Below are 24,596 nucleotides of genomic sequence, written 5' to 3' on the forward strand. Positions count from 1 at the left end.
CTATTCAGCAAGGATTTTGAAGTGCTTACACATATTTGGAAACTGTTACATTCCTTCTGCAGATCTTTTTTTTTTTTTAACAGAGAAAACATTCTCACTTCCTCAATCTCTCCCCTTAAGTTAAACTTTACAAACTTCTTGAAACATTCTTCTTTTTTAGGGTCTTTCAAACCAGTCCACACTTGTCATATGATGCAGAAGATGAACTGGGATGGAATATTTCAGCTAAGAAGACTGAAAGGATTCCCTTCTGTGATCTTTTTAGTCTTATCTTTCTACATTCTAGTGTAATTTGCAAAATAACTAATAATAACTAAATAATAGCTAAAATAATAACCAATCTCTACTCCATCATCAAAGTTTTGAACAAAAATATCACATAGCACCTGATAGAGAAGAGAACTTGAATCCCTGCTTCCAGCTTGAATAATTAATATGAATAATGAATAATTAATATCTACTCTTGAGGACTAATTGTCAAAAAGCTTTTTATCCACATAGTAACATTAATATAACTTTATTAATTTAGCTGTGAGAAAACCCTGTGAAGTTTTTGGTATTGTTTTTCTGTAATTGATATACAAAACATCAATTTTCTACTCCTTCTGGAAGCTTCATTTCTTTCTAACACAGGGAATATACTGACTTAAACTAATTTGTCCCTGAAAAATGTACATTGGCTGTCAATAACGTCTTTGACATTTTTTCTGAGAGGTACTTCACAGGCTGGTCAAAACCGAAAAAAACTGTTCCAAGGAAAGATGTGCTCTACCTCTTTTTTTCATCAATTATTAGATAATTCATGTTCTGACTCAGACCAACCACCCACTGGGCTTACTATTGGAAGGAATCCTATTTTGAATTTTCCCATAGGGAATTCCTTAGGAACACTGCAGCAAACTGCCCCTTGCCATTTCTTTAAAGAAAAACATATACAACCATTCAAATTTTAGCCATTAACGTCCTGAACAAAATGGTAATCTTTAAAAGTCATGGAAAGGTTTGCAATGCTAGTGGGTATTGCTATTGGACACAAAATGAGTACACAGAAGTTTGCTATATTCAAAAGAGAAAAAGACTTAGTTTTTTTCAAACATCTGGTATTTATAGAATTCTAAAGGTGACCATAGATTGGAGGATGGAATTACTACTTCTCCAACCACACTGGTCTAAAGATTAATTAATAGTTTTTCTTTACCTACAGAAAAATATATAAACTATTTTATTTATACATGAAATTGTGTGGGAACTCTGACTCTCAAACATGTAAACATTATTAGAAGGCTAAAGAAGTTTTATGAGAACTTTAAAACTTTCAAAAGATCTATAAAAGAAAACTTAACACTTTTAAAAATCAGGGCAACAAGCGGGCTTCCACCAAATATTTTTATTAAACTATTTATGTGTAAACCCTCCAATACATATAAATGTAGACATCAATGAAACACAAAAGATGACCTTAGTCCAATTTCAGTATTTGTACAAACATTATTAATATAACAGGAAAGATTTCTTACGGTATAAAACCAAAACTTCACGATAGGAGCATTGTAGAACTCATAAATCTTTCTTCCAATGGGGATCATTCTGTGCCTGCTCTGAACTTCCTCATCCTCTTTCTTTCTTGAGGACTCTCCATTCCCCCGTCCAAGCATTGCCTACAAGAAATGACATATTTATGTTTCTTTCTTGTGAAAGAAAAATTACACAATGTTTTGAACTATCAATAGGAAGGTGTTCTTGATCTCTAGATAAAACCAGTTGACTACAGCTAGGCTTAAAATGCTTTGTTTTCAAATTATCTTTTTGCAGGGAGGCTTCTGTTTAATATTTGAAAATGGAAAGCTATAGGTTTAGCCCTTAGCTTGAGAGGGTAATTCCTGACAAAAAACAAATGTGGACGATATTTTTCCTTTCGTGTATGGACAGAAAGATTTTTACCTGACAACAGCTTTATGTAGTATACTTCTATACAATAAAGAGATGCAGACAGAAAACAGATAAATTTTGATTTTAAATAAAGAGAAGTTCATAAAGCTGAGGCTGAGGGAGAACAAGGGAAAAGATGAGTTGATAGTCACTGAACTAGAAGCAAAGAAGACAGTGGCACTTTATAATTTAATCACTGGACCTGTTCCAGGCCATGATCCCACAGTGAAGCTTACATGGATGCAAGAGGACTTACTAGTAGCTCACTGCAGCAGAAAGGCCTTGAATTTAAATATTCATGTACATGATTGTAGCTTCTTCCACAGTGAAGTTCCAGACTGCTCATGCTTGGCTTGATCTCATAGTTATTGCAATTCAGACCCACAGAGAATCTACACTGAGCTCAGTCCTCAGCTGTGAGTGCAAACCTAACAGTCAAAAGAAGGTAATATTTTGTTTGCTTACCCTTAATTTTCATTATCAGCTGCAGATAAATGGAAGGACTAAACTACAACCACTGCAGTTAGTGATTAAAAGAAGTTCCTTTGTATTTGAAGCATAATGTAACCAATTGACTGTTCATTCTGAAGCAATTATTTAGTGAACAGTAGACTAAGACTGGATTTTAGCTCATTGTGTCCTTTGCATGTTCTTACTATTTAGTTTGTGGATGCACCTCTGGAATGCAGCACCTTGCACAGGAAATATTTTCAAGAATTGAGACAAATCTAAGTATGCAGGGACTGCATAATGATGCATTTGTTTCAATGCTTCTATAAGGCTTTTCTACAAGTAGATGAAGGTATCCTTGTGCTTTTGTGTTAACGGAAGCAAACTTTCACCATCCGTGAAGATAGCATTATCCTCATCAGCAACTTAAATGGTGGAAAACTAAGGGAACAATTAGATGCCAGACATAGGGTCTTTCTATAAAAAGGTCCTTCTTGTCTCCGTATCTGTGCTCTCGGATTCAACCAGATGCATAGCACATACTTTACTATTTGGCGTCAGGTGAGCTATCTGATCAGTTTCTAGAGGCCTACAGGAACTGGTGATACACTTCTCATATATTTAAAACTAAGAATCACAATCTAACCTTTTTCTTCCTTTTTCCAGCCTCATGTGGAGCTATTCATGTAGGTCTTTTCCCTGTGAAATAGTAATTTGTAATGGTAACTTTTTTCCATCAGTGTAGATATTTGTAACATTATTAGGACTGTGCTTGGTCCCATATGGCTCCTTCTCTTTAATTTCATCTATGCAATTAGTTTTTCCTCTAGTATTATTACTTTCCTTGTGGACTCTTATATTCTTGAATCTGACAACATACAGATTTTGCCATGCACATTTTCATTAAAATATAACAAAGATTCAGAACAGAAATATACTGCACTGAAAATAACCTGCTGGGACTGTCTCAAAAACTAAAGCCTGCTTTGACCAAGTTAACCTATTTCCTTTAGCTTTAATGGCTGAAGACTGTTAATTTAATTTCCATAAATACAGATAAAACATTACCTATTAAAATATTAAATGTACCTCCTGTTGTCTCTCACAGAGCCCATAAAACACCTTGAAAGTCCATCAAGTCTTTTGTAAAAAGGGAAAAAGATAAAGTGGCAATTAAGCAGAGGAGAAGGGCTTTTACGGTTATGAGACTTACTGAATATAACCACAGTAGCAGAAATTACACACAACCTCCACAGAAGATATCATTACCTGAACTCCACAAAATCAAACTGATCCTTTGATCTGTATCATTGTTTGGGTTTGTTTTGTGAGAAAAAAAAATTAATATTATCTGAATTCTTTGCAAACACTATAGCCCAAGAAGGTAGTAATTTATTTGCTTCTCTCTACTTACTGACACTGTTCAGGGAAAACTATCATCTGGAGTTACAGTTTTCTCTAGGTTTTCCCAAGGCTTTGTCTCTGCTGTCCCCTGGTGCTCAGGAATTTTGCAGCAGAATGAAAATTAATGCTGCCTACTTTAACAAATGAGCAATGACATGCTTTAATGAAAAGGATTATTTTACAGAGTTCAAATCCTTCACAATTTTACAAAATTACAAATTCTGAGACAATGAAATCAGTGAGTTTGGATGTTTATATAATAATGCTCTTCCAGTATCTGGATTTATGCTTTAGCTTAAGAATATGATTTCCTGTTTGCTACTGTTTTGTTCTTCATAGATGCTGTATTTTTCTCTTATAATTATTTTTAATTAATTCTATCATATAATACTACCTTCTCCCATCCCCCACACTACAGATGGGGAATTTCTCTGAGATGACTAGGGATTAGGTTTGACCTCATGTTCCTGACTGTCAATTATACCTCAGTATTAACAAATTGAAAATCCTCCCCATTGGAAACATTCAGAAATAACCTATGTAACTGTGTTAACAGAATAATTGCAGTGCCAAATGTGAACGAATGTTTTCCTTGGAATGGGGATGCAGTAGGGTGGGAAAAATTCAACACACGGCTCTGTGTGGGCGGCATCTCTTTCTCTAATACATGCTTTTGTCCATGATTCACCATGAGTCATGCAAGGTAAGCTCAACAGCAGCTCAACCTCATTGTGAAGTACAGTACAACTGCATCATCTTAGCCTGAAGGGATTGATGTTTTCATAGTTTTTACATGGAGATTTTATTAATCTGTTTTTTTTTTGTTATTCTTAGGCCAGATTTTGTTTTATGTGATGAGAACTGTTTGCTGATAATGAACTATCAGGGGAGAGTTTTGGGTTGTACATTTTTGCATTAATATATGTTAACAATCCTATACTCTGTTTATATGTTTCATAATTAAGTAACAGGAATTTCAGTTTTTCAGTAATGAATACAGGCTCTTACAATTTCATCCTGAGTGAAATATACATGCTGTATAGAGACTCACAGCAGTTCATAGAGAACTGGTGTGGAAATGATACATAGCTGTGCAGAAACACCTCCCTCAGCACACCCCACTGTATCCTACACTGTGTGAAAATGCTGCCCCCATGATAGTTGTTCTAGGATTACTGTTCTCTTCCCTGAAACACTGGTAGAAAAATGTTTTAAAGTCTTTTATTTACAGACATGTAAAATTAGATTTTACACATGCTTGCTGTTTACAGTGAGCACAGAAGAACAGGACTAAAGTGCCAAGAGCTCAGAATCCCTGCTGAGCAGGGCAAAGAACACAGACCATGCCAGAGCACATGTGTGGTAGTGGTGGTGGTGGTGGTATGGAGGGTTTCCAAACTCCTTGGAGGAAGAGAGAACCTCTTCTTATGGAGAAATGAATTAATGTGATCCCAGAGGCCAACAGAACTAGCTTTGCTGCTGCTGGAAAGTTGTCAGACTAACTCAGTAATGCTCATGGAAGTCCAAACTTCCTATTAATGGAAAATCAGAGCAAAATGAAAAAAACAACAACAGAAATACCTTCTAAAGGACTTAGATGAGTTATTCTGTGTTCTGAAATAAAACCATTTACTTGGGAGCTGTAATACACAAACAATAATGTACTGAATAGGGTTAAGGATGCTTCTGGTTATGGCTTCCAGAATTAGGGTTATTCTGGGAGGAGGGGAGACTTCTGAGGTTTCTGACTGATCTGAATTTCAGCAATTAAGGCCTTGATTAGGATCCTGTATAAATAGAAAATATCCCTGGCCTTTAGAATTTAATGCCCTTCTACTGCTCTCTGTTTAATATTCAGGATTAATGACTGTCAGCTCCATACAGAAATTGTGGTAAATTTCTTGCTGCTAAGGAGCACTGATTCAAATGTGTATTCAAATGTGTTTTTGTGAGTAGTTGCTATAAGCCTGTTTCTTAGCATCTAGGTGTTAAAGAAATGTGGGCCTATCACTATCATGTATCTATTATAAAGTTAAAAGCAGGTGTGAATAACAAGTAGTTTAAAGTAAATAAATGTATCTTCATAGTATATATCCATATGTTCAGTTACCCACCAGGCACTTTAAGAGGAGCATAAAGCAGATACATACTTGCATGCAGATGCACCCATGTGTAGACTTAACTTCACTGTTGCTGTAGTCTGATGATCACATTATTCTGTGCAAATGAGGTGTAAAATAGGGAAAAGATCACTGTGGCCCTGTAGCTCATGCACTCTGCAGAAGTGCAGTACAAAAGAAGAAACTAAGTCCTTGGCCTGTCTTTAGTCATTTGGGCTTAGTGCAAGATGCACAGGAAATCAAATAACAGATCTTGCCTAGATGAGACCTCTTTACCTTCGTTTTAGCAGAGACAATATGGGTGTAATATGATGAATACAGAGACTTGAGAAGTATTCATAGGGAATGGTTAAAAGGAGAATCAGGACGATTATTTCTATTATATATTATTTGCTAGAAAAGAAACATTGAGAGAAAAATGATTTTTTTTAACATCACTTTTTTTTGTTAATCTTTATGCTGAACAAAGCTCAGGTTAGGTGAGTGACTGATCTATTGATTCAAAGTTCAGCAGTGAATTAAACATTTATGATATCCCAGCACAATAAATTATTAATCTTATTGAAGTATTTATAAGGTATCCTTAATATACTAAAGGATACCATGGTTAAGGGGAAGCTTCACAAAAGGACTTCCAAAAACATCTTTCAGGCATCCTCTGATCAGTGGAAAAGAAACCTGACCATTATGCCAGATTATTTGACTAGAGCTGGAACAATACGAAACTTCAGTCTAAAGTATTTTCTTATATTTAAAATATGTCAGATGACTTAATGTAATTGCCTGTGGCATCTAACCATAGACATGCAAAGATCACTCTACTACCAATTTGTCTCTCCTCACCACTGAGGGGCACCTGAGGGAAACAGCTGTGTTAGAAATTCTACAGTATGGTATAGATTATATGCAGAAATACTAAGTGAGCAGCGCTGACCAAAGATATTGTTTCTAAACTTGCTGGACTCCACAGGAAGAAATATTATTTTATAGAAAAGGTTTCAAGTGCCTTAAACTTCACTAGAGTGATACACTGAGTTTGAAGGGATTAAGGGAAGAGTCAATGACAGAACAGAGCAATAGGACTGTCAGCACATGGAAGGGAGAAGAGGGGGAACATCTAAGGTTCATCTGGAATAGCAGATTCACTGCACATATCATTTATTTGCAGGAGGATTGAGAAGGGAAAATAAAAACAGTATTGTAGACAAGAAAGCAGGAGCTAGGATAACTACCTTGGGACAGAAAACACATCTTCCCCAAATTTCTCCCCATTGCCAGGTAAAAGGCAGCTTGCACAGTGCTTATTTGATTTGAATAGGCACTTCATAAAGGGATCAGAAGCCAAGGGTTAGTAAATTGTAATCAATAGCTAATGAGCAGAGAATGCCCCATTGCTGCTATTCTGGCTTCTGGCCCTTCCCAACAGCCAGGTTCTTGCCTGCAAACGGGTCCTGTAGGTGGGTCTTGTGGGCTGGTCCTTCGGCTTGCCTGCATATTGGGTCCTGTAGGCAGGTCCTTCTGCCTGCCTGCAGTCGGGGTCCTGTGGGCAGCTCCTGCTGTTTGCCTGTGGGAAACAGTCTGGGTTTTTTTGTTTTTTGTTTTTTTAACTTAATCAGGCAAATCCCTTTTATGTCTATGCCTCTATCCTGACCACCTTGGGCTGAGTTTTAAGCCTTTTAAAGACACCACAATCAAACCCAAACAAATCCAAATCAAGACTAAGGCAGATGTAATAGCCTGGATGATAACTGCTCTAATGAAAAACTGTCAGAACAAGAGACAGAAAGTAGATGACTTTTGTAGTTTTTAGAACATTAGTTATCTGATTCTTCATGATGTAAATTATTCCTCAAAGGCTATGGTACTAATACTGACAAGTCCCTCCTTACAGAATTCTGTTGAGTTTTAGAAGTGGAGCTGTCTTGCTGCTCGCTAGTGTTTTCAGTGGACTAAAGACTGGATGTGTGTTTGTGTGAAAGGCAATGACCACAAATACAAAAATAATTTTAGAATAATTTTTCATATTTTTTCTGGCCTGTTTGCACACTTGCTTACTTTCTAGTGAAGTCAACTAAAAGAAAAAAAAATTCTCTGGCTTCCATGAATCTTTGGGCATTTCCAACTAGAAGTAAGCCCTTTTCACACCAGAGAGGTCATGTATCATGACTGAGTTCTTCTAAAATCTAATTATCTTAGTTCAGACAATGTGGCATCAAACTGAGTCAAAATATGAGGATATTACAACACAGCATCTCCATACACTGCTGCAGCACGGGGACCAAATAATGAAAAATTGTGCAGCTTGAGTCCCATTGAGGACTGTGCCAAGAGTGGTATCCTATTATGTGCTATATTTAGCCATCAGATGTTCTGCAATGCCTACAGAGATAGAAACTACAAATTGACAGCACTGAGTCTGATCATTTATTGTGAGCACTTACAGTGAGTTCCATGTCTTCCTCATCTTTTTCTTTCACTGGCTTCTCTGGTTCCTCTGGATCCTTTTCTTGAAGATGGATCTCGTTGGCCTGGGTCATGTAGGGCATATCATCTTTGTTCTTGAACTCCAAGCTGAGGATTGAAGGAGGAAGTAGAATTCCTAGAATTACCTAAAGCAATAATAATGATAACAATAATCATCACAGAAAACAGATTATGGTAATAATGATTACTTTGCATCAAACGGAACAACTGCCTCAGGAGATTTACGAAAAGAAAGATACCATATGCATGTGAGTTTCTATGAAAATAAAGTATTTGTCATTGGGAGTAATATTACCAGAACACTGAATCAAAGCATATAACTTCTACTAGTGCTGCTGTGAATGCTCTTGAATGTTCTATCTACTTGCTCATCACCAGATGCATAGTGCTACATACTAGAATATATTTACAAACTATTATATAAGGTCAAGAGTAGGTGGGACCATGTGGGTGTACAGACCTGCAAATATCTGCATTTTACATAAGACAAAATAACAGTATAAATGACACACAGAGAGTATTTATTTCTACAGAGAGGGTTAATAGCTCTTTGTGTCCATGCTTAATGTACACTGGCAGTCAAAGATGTGCAACTGTGTTGATCTGAGGAGATAAGGTAAAGCAAACAAAAGCAAATTCTGATGTGCATAGATATGCAGTCTCCCTAGATTTTGTATCAGTAACCAGGCAGCTGTGTAATGTCATGTTAATGCCAGTTCTTTCTTTTCTGCTTTCCCTCTCTTAGATGCTGGAGTGTAGAAACCACTAAAATTTCCTTGTTGGGATTTATAAGTAATGAACAATGCTTGAGTTAAAACATTTGTACAACTGAATAGACATTACAGTAATAAAAAGGAAAGTCTGTATTCACTAGCACAATAACTTTTCCTGGTTATTTGATGGAGGATGATTTTCTGATAAATGTCACTTTGAATGAGAGTGAAACCAGATAGTTAACTTCTTGGCAGGTTAGGGAGGCTGCTTGTGCTCATCATATCAGCAGACAATTTGTGTGCTGTTGAAACCATTCAAAGTACACAATGAGGACCAGGTAGTGTATGCAAATGCTGTACCCAGCCTTGGAAAATCTTCCTTCACTGGTGCTGTGGTTAAAAAATGATGGGTCCAGGGAGATTGGGTTACAGGCAGACCTGGCTTCACAGAAAGGCTATTTTTAAGAGCAGGTAGGAGTAACAGCTGTCCCTAGTCGTTCCATTGGTGCCATACATCCCCAGCAAGAATCTAAAGAATTATATTCAATCTTCCTACTGTTTGTCAGTTTCAAAGGGAAAAAACTATTCTTGGGAAATAAACCATGACTCATGCTTGCAAATTTATTTCTTTGTCATGCTGCCTCATGTAGCTTGTAGCCTGCTCTAGCTTTAAACAAGTTCTGCTAATGAGCTTCAATGAAATAAAATACAGACTAGAAACTGAGTAAAATAGGATCTTTGTGAAGCCCTGGTGTTAGAAGGAAACAGAGCCTGTTACCTTCAGTTATGCATTATGAAAGAAACATCTATTTTAGGGCTTAAGAAATGTGCTGAAAGGTGGAATGCATGTAGTAGGAAATTAGTTGCTGCACTGTCCTGCATATTCCTAGACTGAATTACTACAGAGCTAAGCAGTGAACAAAGCAGCTGTCCCTCTGAAGGATAACAGGCCTGTGAATTCAGGAAATAGGTAGTAGGAATGTCTCCAAAAGTGAGTAAGATTTTTGTTGTAGCATGTATGCACAGGTATGCACAGGTCCTGCATAGAAATGCTATCAGCCACTTGTTTTCATTCATCACTATCACTGGATTAAGAGCCATTTTGGAAGCAATGCATGTACTCTTAAGCATTTTTGCCATTACTGAACATCTTTTCACATGGCAACACAGATGAGTAATTACCAATTTTCACACAGGCAATTAATGCAGAAGATAGAATCCCTTCACCAAAAATATTTGTCAGTGATCTGGGAGGAAGGAGCAATTCCTGGGTATGTTCTGACTGGGGACTACTTTGGTGAAAAATGCCAGAGACTCAAATTCATCTCAGAATTCACTTTGCACTGTTAGCAGTTTTGTCAACTGTAGAAGTAAAGCTGTAACAGCTTTGAAAATGGAATTATCCTTTAAACCCTCTAAAGGAGTCCCTTCAGGTGCCACCAGGAAGATTTGCAAAGGCTTGCAAGGAAATTTGTGCTGTTTATTTTGCCTATTCTGGGAAAGGTTGTCAGATCAGCACCTTTCACTAATGGTTAATTCACTTACACTTCCTTTTCCTTTCTTTATCTTTAAAACTCTTGACTAACTCCTCAAGTATACAGGCAGGGTGACACAATAACCTCCTAGCTCTGTTCTTATTCTGATAAAATATGCCAAAGGGGACTTTAAGAAAGGGAAAGAAAAAATTTAACTGTGTGCTTTGAACTTAGGCTTATGATAAGCCTCATCTGAAAAACTGAACACAGGAAGAATATACCTGCTTAATGCCATTGCAATAAATATCTGAAATACAGTTACTTTAGACAGTTATTACTGATTTTTTGTGAACTGTGTCACCATCTATTATAATCCTCTGAATGTTACTTTTATTTTAAAACAGGAATGACCTTTAAGCCAGAATTTTTTCGCATCCGGAGACGACCCATCCACATGTCAGTGAGCAGCATCTGGCTGCAAGTGTGAGCAATGAAGTCCCTGTGCTTGGCTGCCACTGCAAGCTGCAGGCACGTGGCATTGCTCCAGTTCTTCAGCTCGTAAGTCAGCAGTTTCATTGCCAGCTGCTCGTCCTGTTTGTATGACTGGTCCAACAGCTCGACCGCCAGCTGGCCGAAGTCCCTGCAACAGAGGGACATCCGTTCACTCCTGTGATCATGCACAGCCTTGTACTCAGAATCTATGCAGCTGCCAGCCTCTGCAAGGGGCACATCACCTTCCAGCATGCAAATTGTGATGTTGACTCTACACATGGAAACTCACATTTTCAAATGTGAGTGGCTAAAGTTAGGCATATAAATAAGTGCCCTAACTTAGCAGTGATGACCACCCACACCTACCAGCTGTCTGCTCCCACCTCCCTGCCCACCTCCCTGACATTTTCTAACTGAAATCCTCTGGTTATATGTAGCTTAAGGGATTGCTTCTCTGCTGTTTGCCCATGGCTTCATGGTCAAGCCTCCTGGAAGAAGGAGTATCCAATATGCTTTCTAAAATGCTACATTTCTGAAATTTTAACATTTTATGGAATCTAGTATCTTGCCTTGCTCATCTAAGCATGACTGAGTTCATTAACACTTCTGCCTGAATACTGTGCTCATAAGGATTTCAGTAAGTGTTCTGCTGGGTATGTACAGAGTATCCTGAAAAAGCACAGAGAAATGTTGCACTCTGACTCTCGAGGCCTCAGGGAGAGCACATAAACAATATAGATATTTCACTGTCTTCTTGACATGTTCTCATTTCAGAAGTTATATTGCTAACAACTTTGCTACTCTGGCAGACATTATTTAAAGGCCATTTGGATTTTCTCTAAAGGGATTGCATTTCCCCTACAAGTTAGAAGTGAAAGCAAGGTGAAAGTAAGAAAATTTAGGCAGGTTCAGAAATATTTTTTTATTTTTTCAGTCCTTTCTTTCCTTTTCTCTTTTTTTCCTTTTCCCCCTCAGGAAAGTGAACATGAAAGGAAATTCACCTGGAATTGTGGTTCAGCTCTTGGGATATGTCATCCACCATATCATTTTCTGATGCTTCATGGGCCATGGCTTTGCAGAGTTTGCAGGCCACCAGTGCTTTAGCCATAGCCTCTTCCCCATGTTGCCAAAAGAAAAGGGCCATCTTCTGACGTTTCATCAGCACAGCCCACACCATCAACTCATGGAATGGGAAGGGAAAATGATTGATCTCAGGGTCATCCATATCAATGTCAACTTCTTCTTCTTTTTTCTTTGTTGGTTTTCTCCCTCGACGCAAAGGGACATCATCCTGTGGGAATTGTAGAGAAATTTTTTCATCAGTGAAGGAACTAAATAAATTAATACAATTAATTTAAATCAGTGCCTAACATGTATTCTGCAAGCCAGCCCATTCATCATTTTTGGACAAAATATTTAACATAGGTAAACAGTAAAAAAGGTATTGGTGCATACACTATAATTAAGAAGACAGGGGAATAGAGGGAACAGAGCCTTGGAATATCACTCTGAATTAATAACACTATCACTCTGAAAATAATAACAGAGAGTACAAGCACACAATATCCAGAACCATTTTGGGAAAGTCACCACTAAAATAAAGCTAAGAGCTCACTGTAAATGTAACATCTGCTGTAATGCATCTGTCTCTTTCCACCTCCATAAAGTACATAGCCAGGGGATTTTCTAATCTGCTGAAGATTCCTTCTGTGCTTATTTTTGTGTTTTCTCCCTTTATCTCTTTATAAAAGTAGTGACCTTCCTTCTTTATTCCTATTCTGTGTGTTTATTCCTTCTTTCTCCATCCATCCTTTGTTTCAGTTGCCTTTAGTTACTTTCCCATTTTAGCCTTTTGCTTTTATCAGGTGAACTGACCTATTCTGTCCTGTGTGTCTACGGGTGGAAAAATGAAAGTGGTTGTATAAAATAAAAAACCATGAAAATAGTACTATCCCCTTGAAGCATCTGGGTAGCCAAAAGCGTCAATAAAAATGAGATAATTTTGAATATCTTTGTACAAAGATTTCTGCATCATTCTCTGCTGCAAGTGTTTCATTTCTCTGATCATGTTTTGATGATAGATGTTGCTATCTGACAGAAATTCTGCTTGCCTGGCCAGACTGAAACATTTTGTTTAATTCATATTAACAAAAAAGCCAAGAAAATCCATAGTTGGGGCAGAGCCCTCTTTTTCCTTATCTATCTCCTGGAATTTTACTAGGAAGCTTTCTTAATGTGCCCCCATATAAACAAGCTATCTGGATGAAAAATACCATTCATGCTTTCATTACAGTGAATTTGAACATTATCTGGATATAGTTTATATTTATCAAATAAGGAAAAGACATTAAGATTTGTCACAGGTTGCCTACCTCCATTCCCAACAGCTTCAGGGCTTTTGGCTGTATGAAATGAAAGTTAGAAAAATGTTATTTCTCACAGAATAGTGATGAAAAACTACAGCTATTTGTGTATATACGCATATATGCATCTGTACATGTGCATGTAGAATGATGTAGAATATACAATAGAAAATTAATATAATAAATGTAATGTAATGTAATGTAATGTAATGTAATGTAATGTAATGTAATGTAATATAATGTAATATAATGTAATATAATATAATATAATATAATATAATATAATATAATATAATATAATATAATATAATATAATATAATATAATATAATGTGGTGCAATAGCATATATATACACATACACACCAATCAAATTTTTACATATATGTAGTTATTTAAAACTTGAGTTTGACATTATGTCACCAAAACTACATCAGAAGACATATATTTGGATTCAGGTACAAATTACAGCTGTTTAGGGCTGTTCTAGCAAGAAAGTGATAGGGACCACTGATAAGGCATTAATGGATTTCTCTGGAGTACATCAGCATTTTGGCCACTGCCCTAGAAAACATTATTGACTGTTGTTGAGCTGCTCTGTGTGTTGGTTCAGTATGCAACTGAAATCACTGCTTAAATGCTTTTCTCAATGGAGTGATTTTGGGTAGGAATTCTCTCCCACCAGCTACAATCACTGTCTTTCCTTTCAAATGTGAAGAATCATAAGGAAAAGCATATGAAAAAAAATAAACCCATTTTAGGTAGTTGTCTCCAAGCGTTTCACAGAGCTGTGGCTATTGATAACCACTTATTAATACTTTCAGTGCTATGTATTGCTAAAATCTGAAATGTGAGGCAAAAATGGACAAAGAAGGAACTGCAGCTTGTACTGGGAGTGGCTGAACAGACTCCTGTTCATGTTGGATTGGGTCAATGGCAATACAGATGACAATAAAAAACTTTTGTGTTTTAGAAATATTTTACTTTTTATTCACAGTGGCATAACTTATCAAACATGGAACCCAAAAAAATACTTAACAGTGGTGCTGCCATGAATCCAATGACTGCTGGAGCCACATCCAAAAAATAAAACAACTTTTGAGTTATGGGTTTTTTCGCCCTGAAACCTTCAGATCACATTCAGAAGATGAATCATGAGATAGGAAATGCATCTAACAATGCAGAAGTTTTCAAATTTAACTCAGGAGTTAGAATTACAGTATTATTGGTGCAGGTCAAAAGACTTTTCTTTTAAAAGCTGTGAATACTCATAATTACAGGTTTTAGAGTCAGAGGAGACTGTTTTATGTGCTGGTTTCAGGAGGGCAGCAGAATGCAATAATTTTTTCATTAATTTAATAAAAACCATAGCTTGTATCTGTGTCTGGCTTGTCATGCATTATGGTGAGATAACTGCAATGCACATAATGGAAATGAATCTGGACCCCACCAATCTGGAACCATGTAAGAAGATATGGTAATAATCCCTGCCAGCTGGTGCAGTCATGAGGATGGCAAACAACTTGTTTCTTACCCTCTTGGGCCCGAACAAATTGTGGTACAGTGTTCTGAACCGCTTTCGGGTGTAATTGCAGCGATACGCTCCTCCCATCAGGTACTCTATCACCAATCCAATATCAATCAGACTTATTCGATAATCAGGAGGTAAGTTTCCCTGCAGTGACAAAAAGGATGGTGGGAGAAGAAATGCTTATTACTGACATTGTTAAATGTACTTTAAAATTATGTTAGAATAAAACAAATTAAATAGGTAAAAGCAAGAATGTATTAATATGCTGGTTAATTAATTCACCTTAAAATAGATCCAACCGAAACCTGGATATTCTCGCTTGGAAAGAAGACATAAGTTAAATAAGAAGGTGAAGAACTTGTTGGAAGTAACAGAAGATAATGTCAATAAACAGTACTCATATTCTTCAGCTGGGAAACAAGGAACATGACTGCAGAAACAAAAGCATGAGGATCGATACACTTGAAAAGTCAGGCACAGTTTCTGGACTCTTGTTCTGCAAGATGGCACTTTTTCTGCACCAGCTCTCACCCACAACTCGTCCTGGCATCTCACATCTCTGCTGGCATCTCTCTGGACTGCCTCATCTGAACTGTCAAGGTGTGGTAGGGGACTTAAGAGAAGTTCCCCTGGACACGCCATGGGAGGGGGCTGTGGTATAGATGCCCACCTCCCAGGATGTCCATCAAACCTACCACTCACCCCAAATTATGTAATTATCAATTATTCCCACCTTTTGGTTATGTCAATCACCCCTTTGTATTTACCCCATGTTCTGGAAGGTTCTTAAGTTCTCTGACTGTAATTGGTTCTTCCCCAGTTACCACCCCCTTCCCTCATCCTCATTTGTTGTATCCCTATCACCCCATCCTAACTCCTCCCCCTAATCCTGTTCCTATTGGATCTCTTGTATCCTGCCCCTCCTACTCTGCACCTGGTTATAAACCCTACCCCGCCCCTTGCTGGGGGCTCTCTTCAAGCCTGCTCCCTTGCTGTGTGGTCGGGTCGCAGATCCCAGCTGACACCCAGCCCTCAGCGAAATAAAGCAGCTTGAAGGAGTCATCCCGCCTGGTACGAGCCTCATTTATCCACCATCGCAGAAGAGCTGCTACCCGAATTCTCTGCTACTAAGAGATCTCGCGAGGCAGAATTCTACATCAAGGCATGGTGAAGCAAAATCACACAAAATCTTTTGCTTGCATGGGGTCATCTCCTTCCCATCCTGCAGTGTTTCCTTCCCATGTTTCAGGAAAGGATGAGCAGGAGGTAAGATTGGTGTTTCAATTCTAGAGGACTTACATAGTATATGAGTTATCATTATTACTAGTTGTCAGGGGCAAGAAGAGTCTAGCAGCATTCAGTCTTGGAGTTATGTTCAAGGAATACACACCCTTACTTAAGTTTCATTCCAAGAATGAGGAAAGCATTTGCATGTATAAGAGCTGTAATAAACAAAGTATTTTTGACTAATTATTTTGGGTTTTTTTTTTTTGAAGAAAACTACAGGCCTAGCAATTTTTTACCTATTTCCTACCTGCATTCTTTACATATTTTACTAGAAGACCCTTTAAACACATTATCTAGTTATGTAATTTCCAGCAGAGCCATGAAGATTGTCTCACAAGAAATGAACTGAGTTTGTTGCAAGGGTCATTAGCAGGATCCTGGAAAAGATGCCTACATGCTTCTCCTTCCATTTCTTTTCCTTTCTTACCCTCTGTTAGATATTTCTATATATCTGTATTTAAACAGATACAATACATATACATATATGTATGGATATGTATATGCCTATGTATATGCCTATTTGTATATGCATATGTATATGATGTCTTCAGTATGTACCTTTTAACTGGAAAGGAAACAGAATGAAAAATACGTCCACATCCTACTGTCCTTTTTATGGGAATTCCCTTGCACATGTCTTCCTTCCCTTCACTTTCAAATCCAAAAATGGCATCACTAAGGTTATGAGTTTTCCAATAGTTCTGGGTTGCAAAACTATGAAGAAAGATTTCAGTAACAGATTGTCTCTCACTGCATATGAATTTGCTTCAAGTTAATGGGGCATTTTGCTTCTCCAGCTGCAGTAAACCCAATGGGACATCTTGTGTGCTGAACAATTTTAGGCTGAGCTGCGTTCACAGATGTGCCAGTCAAGTCTCTTGGGGGTGTCTGGCAATGAAGGAACAAAACCCCAGTGTGGGCACACCTGCTCTTCTATTCCCTCCAGAAAAACTACACAAGGTAAACTCTGATCCCTTTACAGGAGGAAAGGACTAATGGGAAGGGAATGAACCCAAATGAAAGTTTGCTTCCTTCTCTAACTCTTTGCTTCTGAGTTGACTGGATGACAGTTCACGTTTCAGTAAGCATTCCCTACCAGAAAAGAAGACATGATTCTGCAAAGATCACCTAGCTCTAGAGACCTCATGACATGGAAAAAGAATTTTCTCGGAAGGCAGAGGTCAATTTGGATATTGACCAATTGAAGGTGGACACGCCTCTGAGAACACAGAGGGGTTAAAATCAGAATTCCCAGGAGAACTGGCTCTCTTTGGTTCTGGTCAGCGTGCAGTGCAGGACTCTCCCCTGCCCGGCTGTGGCTGGGTGGGGAGGGGGAGGCCCATGGCCTGACTGAGGTGGGCCCAGGGGTGGAGGGACTGGTACTGGGCTGGCCCCTGCAGGTAGAAGGGTGGAGAAATCTGGGATGTCTCTGTTTTCCCCCCAGAGTTTCTCTCCTGAGAGGGAGAGAGAGAGAGAGAGAGAAAAAAAGAGACAGCAGCAACAGTTTCATCAGCAGTTCAATGCGGGGAGGGAGGAGTGGGGGGAGTTGCAAGGTGCCCAGTCGCGTGGAGCCGCCAGAGTCTGGGCATCGAGCTATCCTGGGAGGCTGGACTTTTAACCCTTCCTTGAGAAATGAAAGCTTTGTGAATTTTTCTTTCCCCTCCTCGGTTTGAAAGAGAGGAAGAGGGACACCTTGGACCCTGGGATGTTAGAAGGAGGAATTCTAGATGGGAGGGGGACAAAGAGTGGCTTTTGGCTGGACTTTTCCATGTTAGCCACAAACTGAACCAATCTTCTCCTTCAAGAGAGACTGTATTTTAGGAGGATGCCAGAGCAAAGTCAAGAGACCTGCTTCAGCTGGGAAAAGACAGAAGTGGAGTGAACAGAGAAAAAGTTAGGGGGTTTGTGGTGGTGCCCCCTGTCCTCAAAAAAAGGAGAAGAGAAGAAGATCTCTGTTCTTGGACCCTCGGCCCCAGGGGAAATGGGAAAATAGGGGGGACTGTGGTCCCAAAAAATGAAAAACTGAACTGTTGCTTTCTCCCCTCTTGGCAGGACATCCTTGAAAAGAAAAATTCTAAAAGCAGTCGGTTCATCCAGGCATTGGTGGTGAGAGCACTGTGCATGGAAAGAAGGGTCACTATGGCAAACTTTTTTCTCCGGGCGGTTCCATGTGTGACATGGAAACGCAGGATGTGGAGCTGTGTTTTCTTGGGGGGTCTGTGGCACAGGAGAGACTCTGTTCCCTCGATGGGCTGAGTATCGATTGTCTGGAGGGTGGAAATCTGATTGGGGTCCAGATTGTGTCTCACTCTGGTTTGTTGGAGTTAGGTGGTGGGAGGAGGAATGCTTTGCAAGGTTTTCATTTTGATCTTTGTGTGCTTTTTTTTTCCTTTTTCCTTTGTTTCTTTCTTTTGTAGTAGTAGCTTAATAAAGTTTTTTTCTGTTATTAAGCTTGGGCCTGCTTTGCTCTGTTCTCGATTCCATTTCACAGCATTCAATTGAGAGATTACATTTTCATGGGGGCACTGGCATTGTGCCAGTGTCAAACCATGACACCTCACTAAGAAACTCTTCAGATTTAGAGAATCTTCTCTGTTCTATGTGTCACTGCACAAAAGAAAAGACTACAAAATAAAGGTGGAGAGACAAAATATCCTTCTGTGTACTGTGAAGAGTATCCTTGAAAAAAAGGAATATTACTCGAATAAAAAATTGTCTCATATAGTCAATATTGCAGAAGGACCAGAAAATGTAACTCTTAGCTTCAAAATTTTTCAGTGCACTATAATAATTTAATGTACTGTAATGATATACAAGTACAGATTACAGTGAGCCTGTAGCTTTTTTTTAATGTGTTCATTAGAAGAAGGTTAGTAATTCACATGGAGCAAAGACTATCATGTCTTGCTTGAAAAATCTACATGTCTGGAGATATCTGCCTGGCTTCTCTGGAGATGTCCTTAATAGATCAGAGCAGAGAATCACTAACGGAGAGCAGATGGCAACTGGTTCTGCAGAAGAGAAAAAATGGATGCAAAGATCCTCCTTCCTTTTATACTTCAGCTATGAAGAACAAGGCTTATTTCCTGCCTTGCTACCATGGTACAAACAGCATGCTGAAAAGGCTGAGGAAGGAGAGAGGGAGGTTGTACTTTCTTAGAATACCATGTCCAGTAATTGGCTGGCATTCAAAGGGACAAAAAATCAACCGAATTTAGTGGAAGAAAATTGAGCTGCCAACAATTTTTAAGTAATGTCCTCTAGCATATCCTTTTGCAAGCTTCCTAATCTTGTCTAATTTGATGGGTGGGGGAATTACTATGGTTTGCAGGAATGTGTATTAGTTTAGATAATTTGGACATAGTAACATTTATGCTGAACAGTTTAAAGAAAAATAATGCCTAAAAATTTAATTAAAAATAAACCTAAAAAATTAAATTTAAAAAGTAAATTCTGCTAGGTTTGTTTGGTTTTTCCCCTAAGATGTTCTTATCTCTCCAGAATGTGTAAAATGATAATTCTACCAGAACAAGGATGAAAGCACTAGCAGAAATGGGAGTTGCAGCGCCAAGGTAGGACTCCTTCTAACTTAAGGTCTTCACTCAAACAGAATGCTTTAATATTATTAAGTAGCAAAAACATTCGAGCAGTTAAGAAAGAAAAACAGGCATCAGGGTGCTACACGTGTTAAAAAGCGTGAGTTTTTTAATATAGTTCTGATTTCTAAAGTTTAATAAAAGATTTAGATAAAAATATCCAGTAAAATAACTTTGAAAAAAGACACATCTAAACCACCCAGATAATACTGAAACACTTCACTAAAGAAAACTCCCAAATCCACAGGAAAAATACACATTTCATAAACATTACTTTTTCAAAGTGAGAAGCCCTAGTAAAGAAAACTGGACCATCCTTGTGAAAGGAGTTATGTACCAAATACATACATATATACATGCAGACATACTAAAGCATTTGCTCTGTCAGCAGACAGCTTGAACAACCCTGGTAGTGCTAAGAATGCTTGTACAGGAAGCACAGTGGTGCAAGCAGGACAGAACGGCCCCAAGAACAAGAAAAATTTGGATGAACTAATTCTAGTGCAGTCTAGGTTGTCAAGAATGACTAAGGAGAAAGTTTGATTTTTAGGTAGGATAGTTGTCCTGGTCAATAATCAACAAATCTTTTAACGCTAGGACAAACTATTCAGTGTTAATGCACTATTCTCCTGAAGAAATTTCAGGCTTAAAATGTAGCTAGCCAGTTATAGCACTTTTTTCACCTGGAGTGCATTTTTGTGTCACTATGTATCAAACCTCTGAGTTTGCATGCTGGGGAAATAATAATACTGCCAAAATTTGATATATTGCTAGTTTGTTGTTTGGAAATGCAGATATACTGTAGCACTCCAAAAAACCGTCAACTTTGGAAATGAAAATAATCCTGAAGTGGAATTGAGATCTGTTAATTATACACAATATTTTGGATAAATGAAAAAAAAAATCCATCTGTTAATTTCTATTGATCTTCATCATCTAGTTGAGGCAGGGAAATAATTTTTTTTTTAATTTGTAGAGGGCAACCTCCACTTGCAGACAGGGTGTCCAGCACAGCCACTGTCTGATTCTTTCTGCTTAGCTTGAGTACACTGATACATGGTCTATGGAAGGAAGCCAAACTTGAATGTGAAATCCTGGACCCTTGACAGGAGATGTCAAAATGGCCATGAGGCCAAAAATGCAGGCAAGGCAGGTTGGCCCTGCTATGTAGCTATGGAATTGAGAGGACTGAAAGGTGATCTGAGGCACAGTCATTATGACATAATTTGTCTTGTTAATACATGCAAAATTTATGCACATTTAGATTATTGTAAATTCCTTAAGATTGTGTCTCCAGGCCTTTACAGTATGCTGCCTAGGCTATTAGTCTTCACAGCAGTATTTGGAAATCCAAAGGGAAAATATATTGTTGTATTATATGTTTGTGTGCCTGTGTGTGTATGCACACATGTGTGTCTATAGGCTGCCACAAACAGAATCGAATAATGTGACTTCTGTTGTTCTCATTATTTGCTTTATAAGAAGGCAAGATTGTCTTTAAAATAAAACAAAACAAAACAAAGCAAAACAAAACAAAAAACACTCTCCTACTGATTTATACAGCTATATGGTACAACAGTAGTAAATTACTGCTTCTATCATTTTTAAATACCCATTTTCTATCTGAGAATCCACAATGATCAAGATGCAATTTTTTTAGCATGCACCCTTTTAAAGAATGCAATAGTGCAGGTTTTAAAATTGAGGGGTACATGTAAATGCTCAGTGTATTTCATATCAATTAGGTATTGTCTCAAGGTGGTGTGTTACATACTTTGGTATTTATATTCTGTGATGCTGTAATTAAATCTGACAGGCTAGGTGTATGGCATCAAAATATACTTGAACTCAAAAAACTAACATCAGCAGTGTGGTCTGTCTTGCATGCATGATGGGTCATTGAACTGTCAAATGGTGATTTGTCTATTAAGAAGTTTTTTCCAAGGAGGTGTTTTCATTTAAACTGTTGTCAGATCTGCAGACTGATTTATGGTTTGGTTGACTGCTAAGAGATCTGCTCAGTTGTTTGGGCTACAGTGAGCTGTCACTTCTCCTTATGAAGCCTGACTTTTCTCATCCTGGACAAAATGAGAAATACAGCCCCAGAGGTCCAGTTTTCCTCAGGAAGGTGCTAAAGAGCTGCTTCAGGCAGTCTGTTTTCAAAGCCCTCACCTATTCTCATAAGACTGATTCAAAGTAGTTGGAATTACTGAAGATTTTAGATACTAACAGAGGAAAGAAAGATAAATTTGTGGAAAGATAACTATCACCTATAGTTAGAAGTCACTGTGAAACAAATAATGTAATCAAATATAGTGTAAGTTTATTTAGTGTGTATCCACATACATCCATGAGTACAGATCATCTTTGACTACACTGATGCCTTTGCTTTCAAGAGTTGCTTTAAAAATACATATTTAATAGGACCTTAATAAAAAGAGATACATACTATTTAGTTACTCAACATACAATTTACTATGCCTTTGAAGAAGGACTTGGAAAGGTCATTCTGGGGGAGAGAAGGGGTTTGGAAAAAAGTAGAAGAGATTCTTTGAAATTCTTAAAGGCCATAAATAACTGCATATTGAATAATAAAATATTCTGGGAACTTCAGCTTCAAGAGCAGTATCCATTCTAAATAAATTCTAGCTTCACTCTGCTCAGTCCAAGGGGATTTGTGCATAGTTTCTTTTTGTAATAATTTCACACTTTTTAACAGTCACTTAATACACTATACATAATTGGACAATGATGATGCCATTTAACATGCTAACCAAAGAATACCACCAGAACCTTTCTAACATGCTACTGATTATTCTGTAGAATTACTTAATAAAAAGGTGCTCTATGACACAACACTACTCTCCTTAGTGACTTCGATTGTGTCACTGTCAGAAGAAACCACTAAAACCTGTGCTCATAGAAAAAATATCCTCTCCTTTTAATTTTTTCTATCTAGTCCCATGTACAGAAATATCCTTTCTCAAGTATGCTACCCTAGAGGTTTGACTTACATAACATACAAGGTTGTAATCCTTACATACTTTGGGAGAATACTCAAGCTGATGAGGTCATTTGTAGACTCAATCTCCTTACTTGATCCATATATCTAAAGGATAAGGGATTTTCATTCCTTGCAGTCGCTGTAACTCATTTAATCCTGAGTACATTGGTAAAGGTATTTGGAATCTCCTTCCTGCCACTCTACCTCTCAGTATTTCTGTCCAGCTCTTCTAATAGATTTTTATAATTCAAGATTCTTGAAATGCACATGATAAGGGTCAGGGGAAAGTTGCACTACTCATTTTTATTTTTCTGCTGAGGAAGATGTCTATAATGTACTACACAATGCAGAATGAGGAACTGTTTCAAAAAGCCAAGATCTAGCACAAGGGTTACAGCTATTTTATAGGCTTGGAAGTAAACTAGCAACACAGAAAGTAACTTAGACAACAGTTGCAGGTATGGAAAAATACAAGTAATAGCATAAATCCACAGAGTATGTAAGAGCCTACAATTATGGCAGCAGACACACTATTATTACTCAAGCGTCTCGAAACCACAGAGAAAGCAAGCCAAATAACTTGCTAATTGTGCTTTGTATGCAAAAAGTTCATATTTGGAGCACACAAACAGGACATTTTGTACTGGCAGGAAGGAGAAAGCTCTGACTGGAAGCTCATGCAAAACAGAGATTGTATCTAGCTACAAAAAAAATAACATTATTTTCAACCTACCGTCTATTGGACTCTTACCTTTTTCACATCCCTCACTAGATGATGCAGAGTGTTGGATGGTCCATGTCTCTGCAAAGGACAAATTAAGAAGAAGAACAAAATAGTTTGCACAAAATATAAATGTTGAGATAACTTCCTTACCTTGGTAGTTTAGAAATCAGGCAGCTGAGGACACTTGTACAACTGTTACAACCAATTAAAAATCCCTAATCAATCACAAGAGCATTATTTCACCTGTTTTCCTCTTTTGTATAAACCCCTTCCATAGGAAAACCCTATGAACTGCTACATTGGATGAAAATGGAAATCTTGTGTATCAGTTTAGCCTCCTGGCTCAGAAAAGCCAGAAGCACAGCACAGCCTCTGGGAAAGAGTGGAAGCAAAACCAGCTGCTTTAATTTTAGCCTTCCTGCACTCAGGAATTCCAATTCCACTGCTGGTGAGTCAGAGACACTCTGAGCCTGGCATTGCTTTGAGGTTGTCTCTGAAAGTCACTGTCTGTGAATGCATATGCATGTGAATGCAGAATGCAGAGTCTGTGAATTTTTCCAATCTTTTGACTCCAGCTGTCATTTCAAAAATATGCTGCAGAGAAGTTCTGCAATTTTGATTATACTACTACTACTACTACTATTATTATTATTATTATTATTATTATTATATCTTACTTTATTTTCTGCTTAGTTTTTGACTGTTGCTGATATTTTAAGAGACTTTTATGAGAGGTCTCCTTAGTTGTAGCTGTTGATGGATGAGACCACTACACGTGTGTAGAGTCAATGTTTCCTTGTATGCATTGCTCTGCACTTCCCAACACTTAATTTTACGTAACCCCATCTCTGAGCATGATGAGACTTACCTGTGATTCTTCATATGCTGCTTCAGATTTTCTAAAACACCTGCAATTATTATTGTCTCTTCTGTAGGTACCACATTTTTCACATCTTACATAAACAAGCTGAACAGCTGTGGTCCTTGCACAAGGTCTTCCATGACCCTGGTCCTTTTGTGGTAAAT

The 24,596-nt window shown here is 37.9% G+C and overlaps 1 protein-coding gene across 9 annotated transcripts in view; it reads right to left on the reverse strand.

The window, feature by feature from the left end:
* Positions 1-24,596, reverse strand: part of TRPM3 (transient receptor potential cation channel subfamily M member 3) — a 406,874-nt gene that overhangs the window by 39,160 nt on the left and 343,118 nt on the right. For 6 of the 9 annotated variants that reach the window (XM_077790276.2, XM_077790277.2, XM_021541495.4 and 3 more), the window contains exons 12-19: positions 23,598-23,648; positions 14,963-15,103; positions 13,440-13,469; positions 12,069-12,358; positions 10,987-11,215; positions 8,345-8,512; positions 7,342-7,467; positions 1,518-1,658 (exon numbers count right to left, since the gene is read on the reverse strand). In XM_077790276.2, coding sequence (XP_077646402.1) covers positions 1,518-1,658; positions 7,342-7,467; positions 8,345-8,512; positions 10,987-11,215; positions 12,069-12,358; positions 13,440-13,469; positions 14,963-15,103; positions 23,598-23,648 — 1,176 coding nt within the window. Of the gene's footprint in view, positions 1-1,517; positions 1,659-7,341; positions 7,468-8,344; positions 8,513-10,986; positions 11,216-12,068; positions 12,359-13,439; positions 13,470-14,962; positions 15,104-15,241; positions 15,278-23,597; positions 23,649-24,596 lie in introns of all 9 variants that reach the window. The other 3 variants (XM_021541498.4, XM_021541500.4, XM_031507405.3) reach the window with 2 other exon arrangements.

This window comes from Lonchura striata, chromosome Z, assembly GCF_050655825.1.
Source record: "Lonchura striata isolate lonStrDom1 chromosome Z, ASM5065582v1, whole genome shotgun sequence".
Lineage (NCBI taxonomy): Eukaryota > Metazoa > Chordata > Aves > Passeriformes > Estrildidae > Lonchura > Lonchura striata.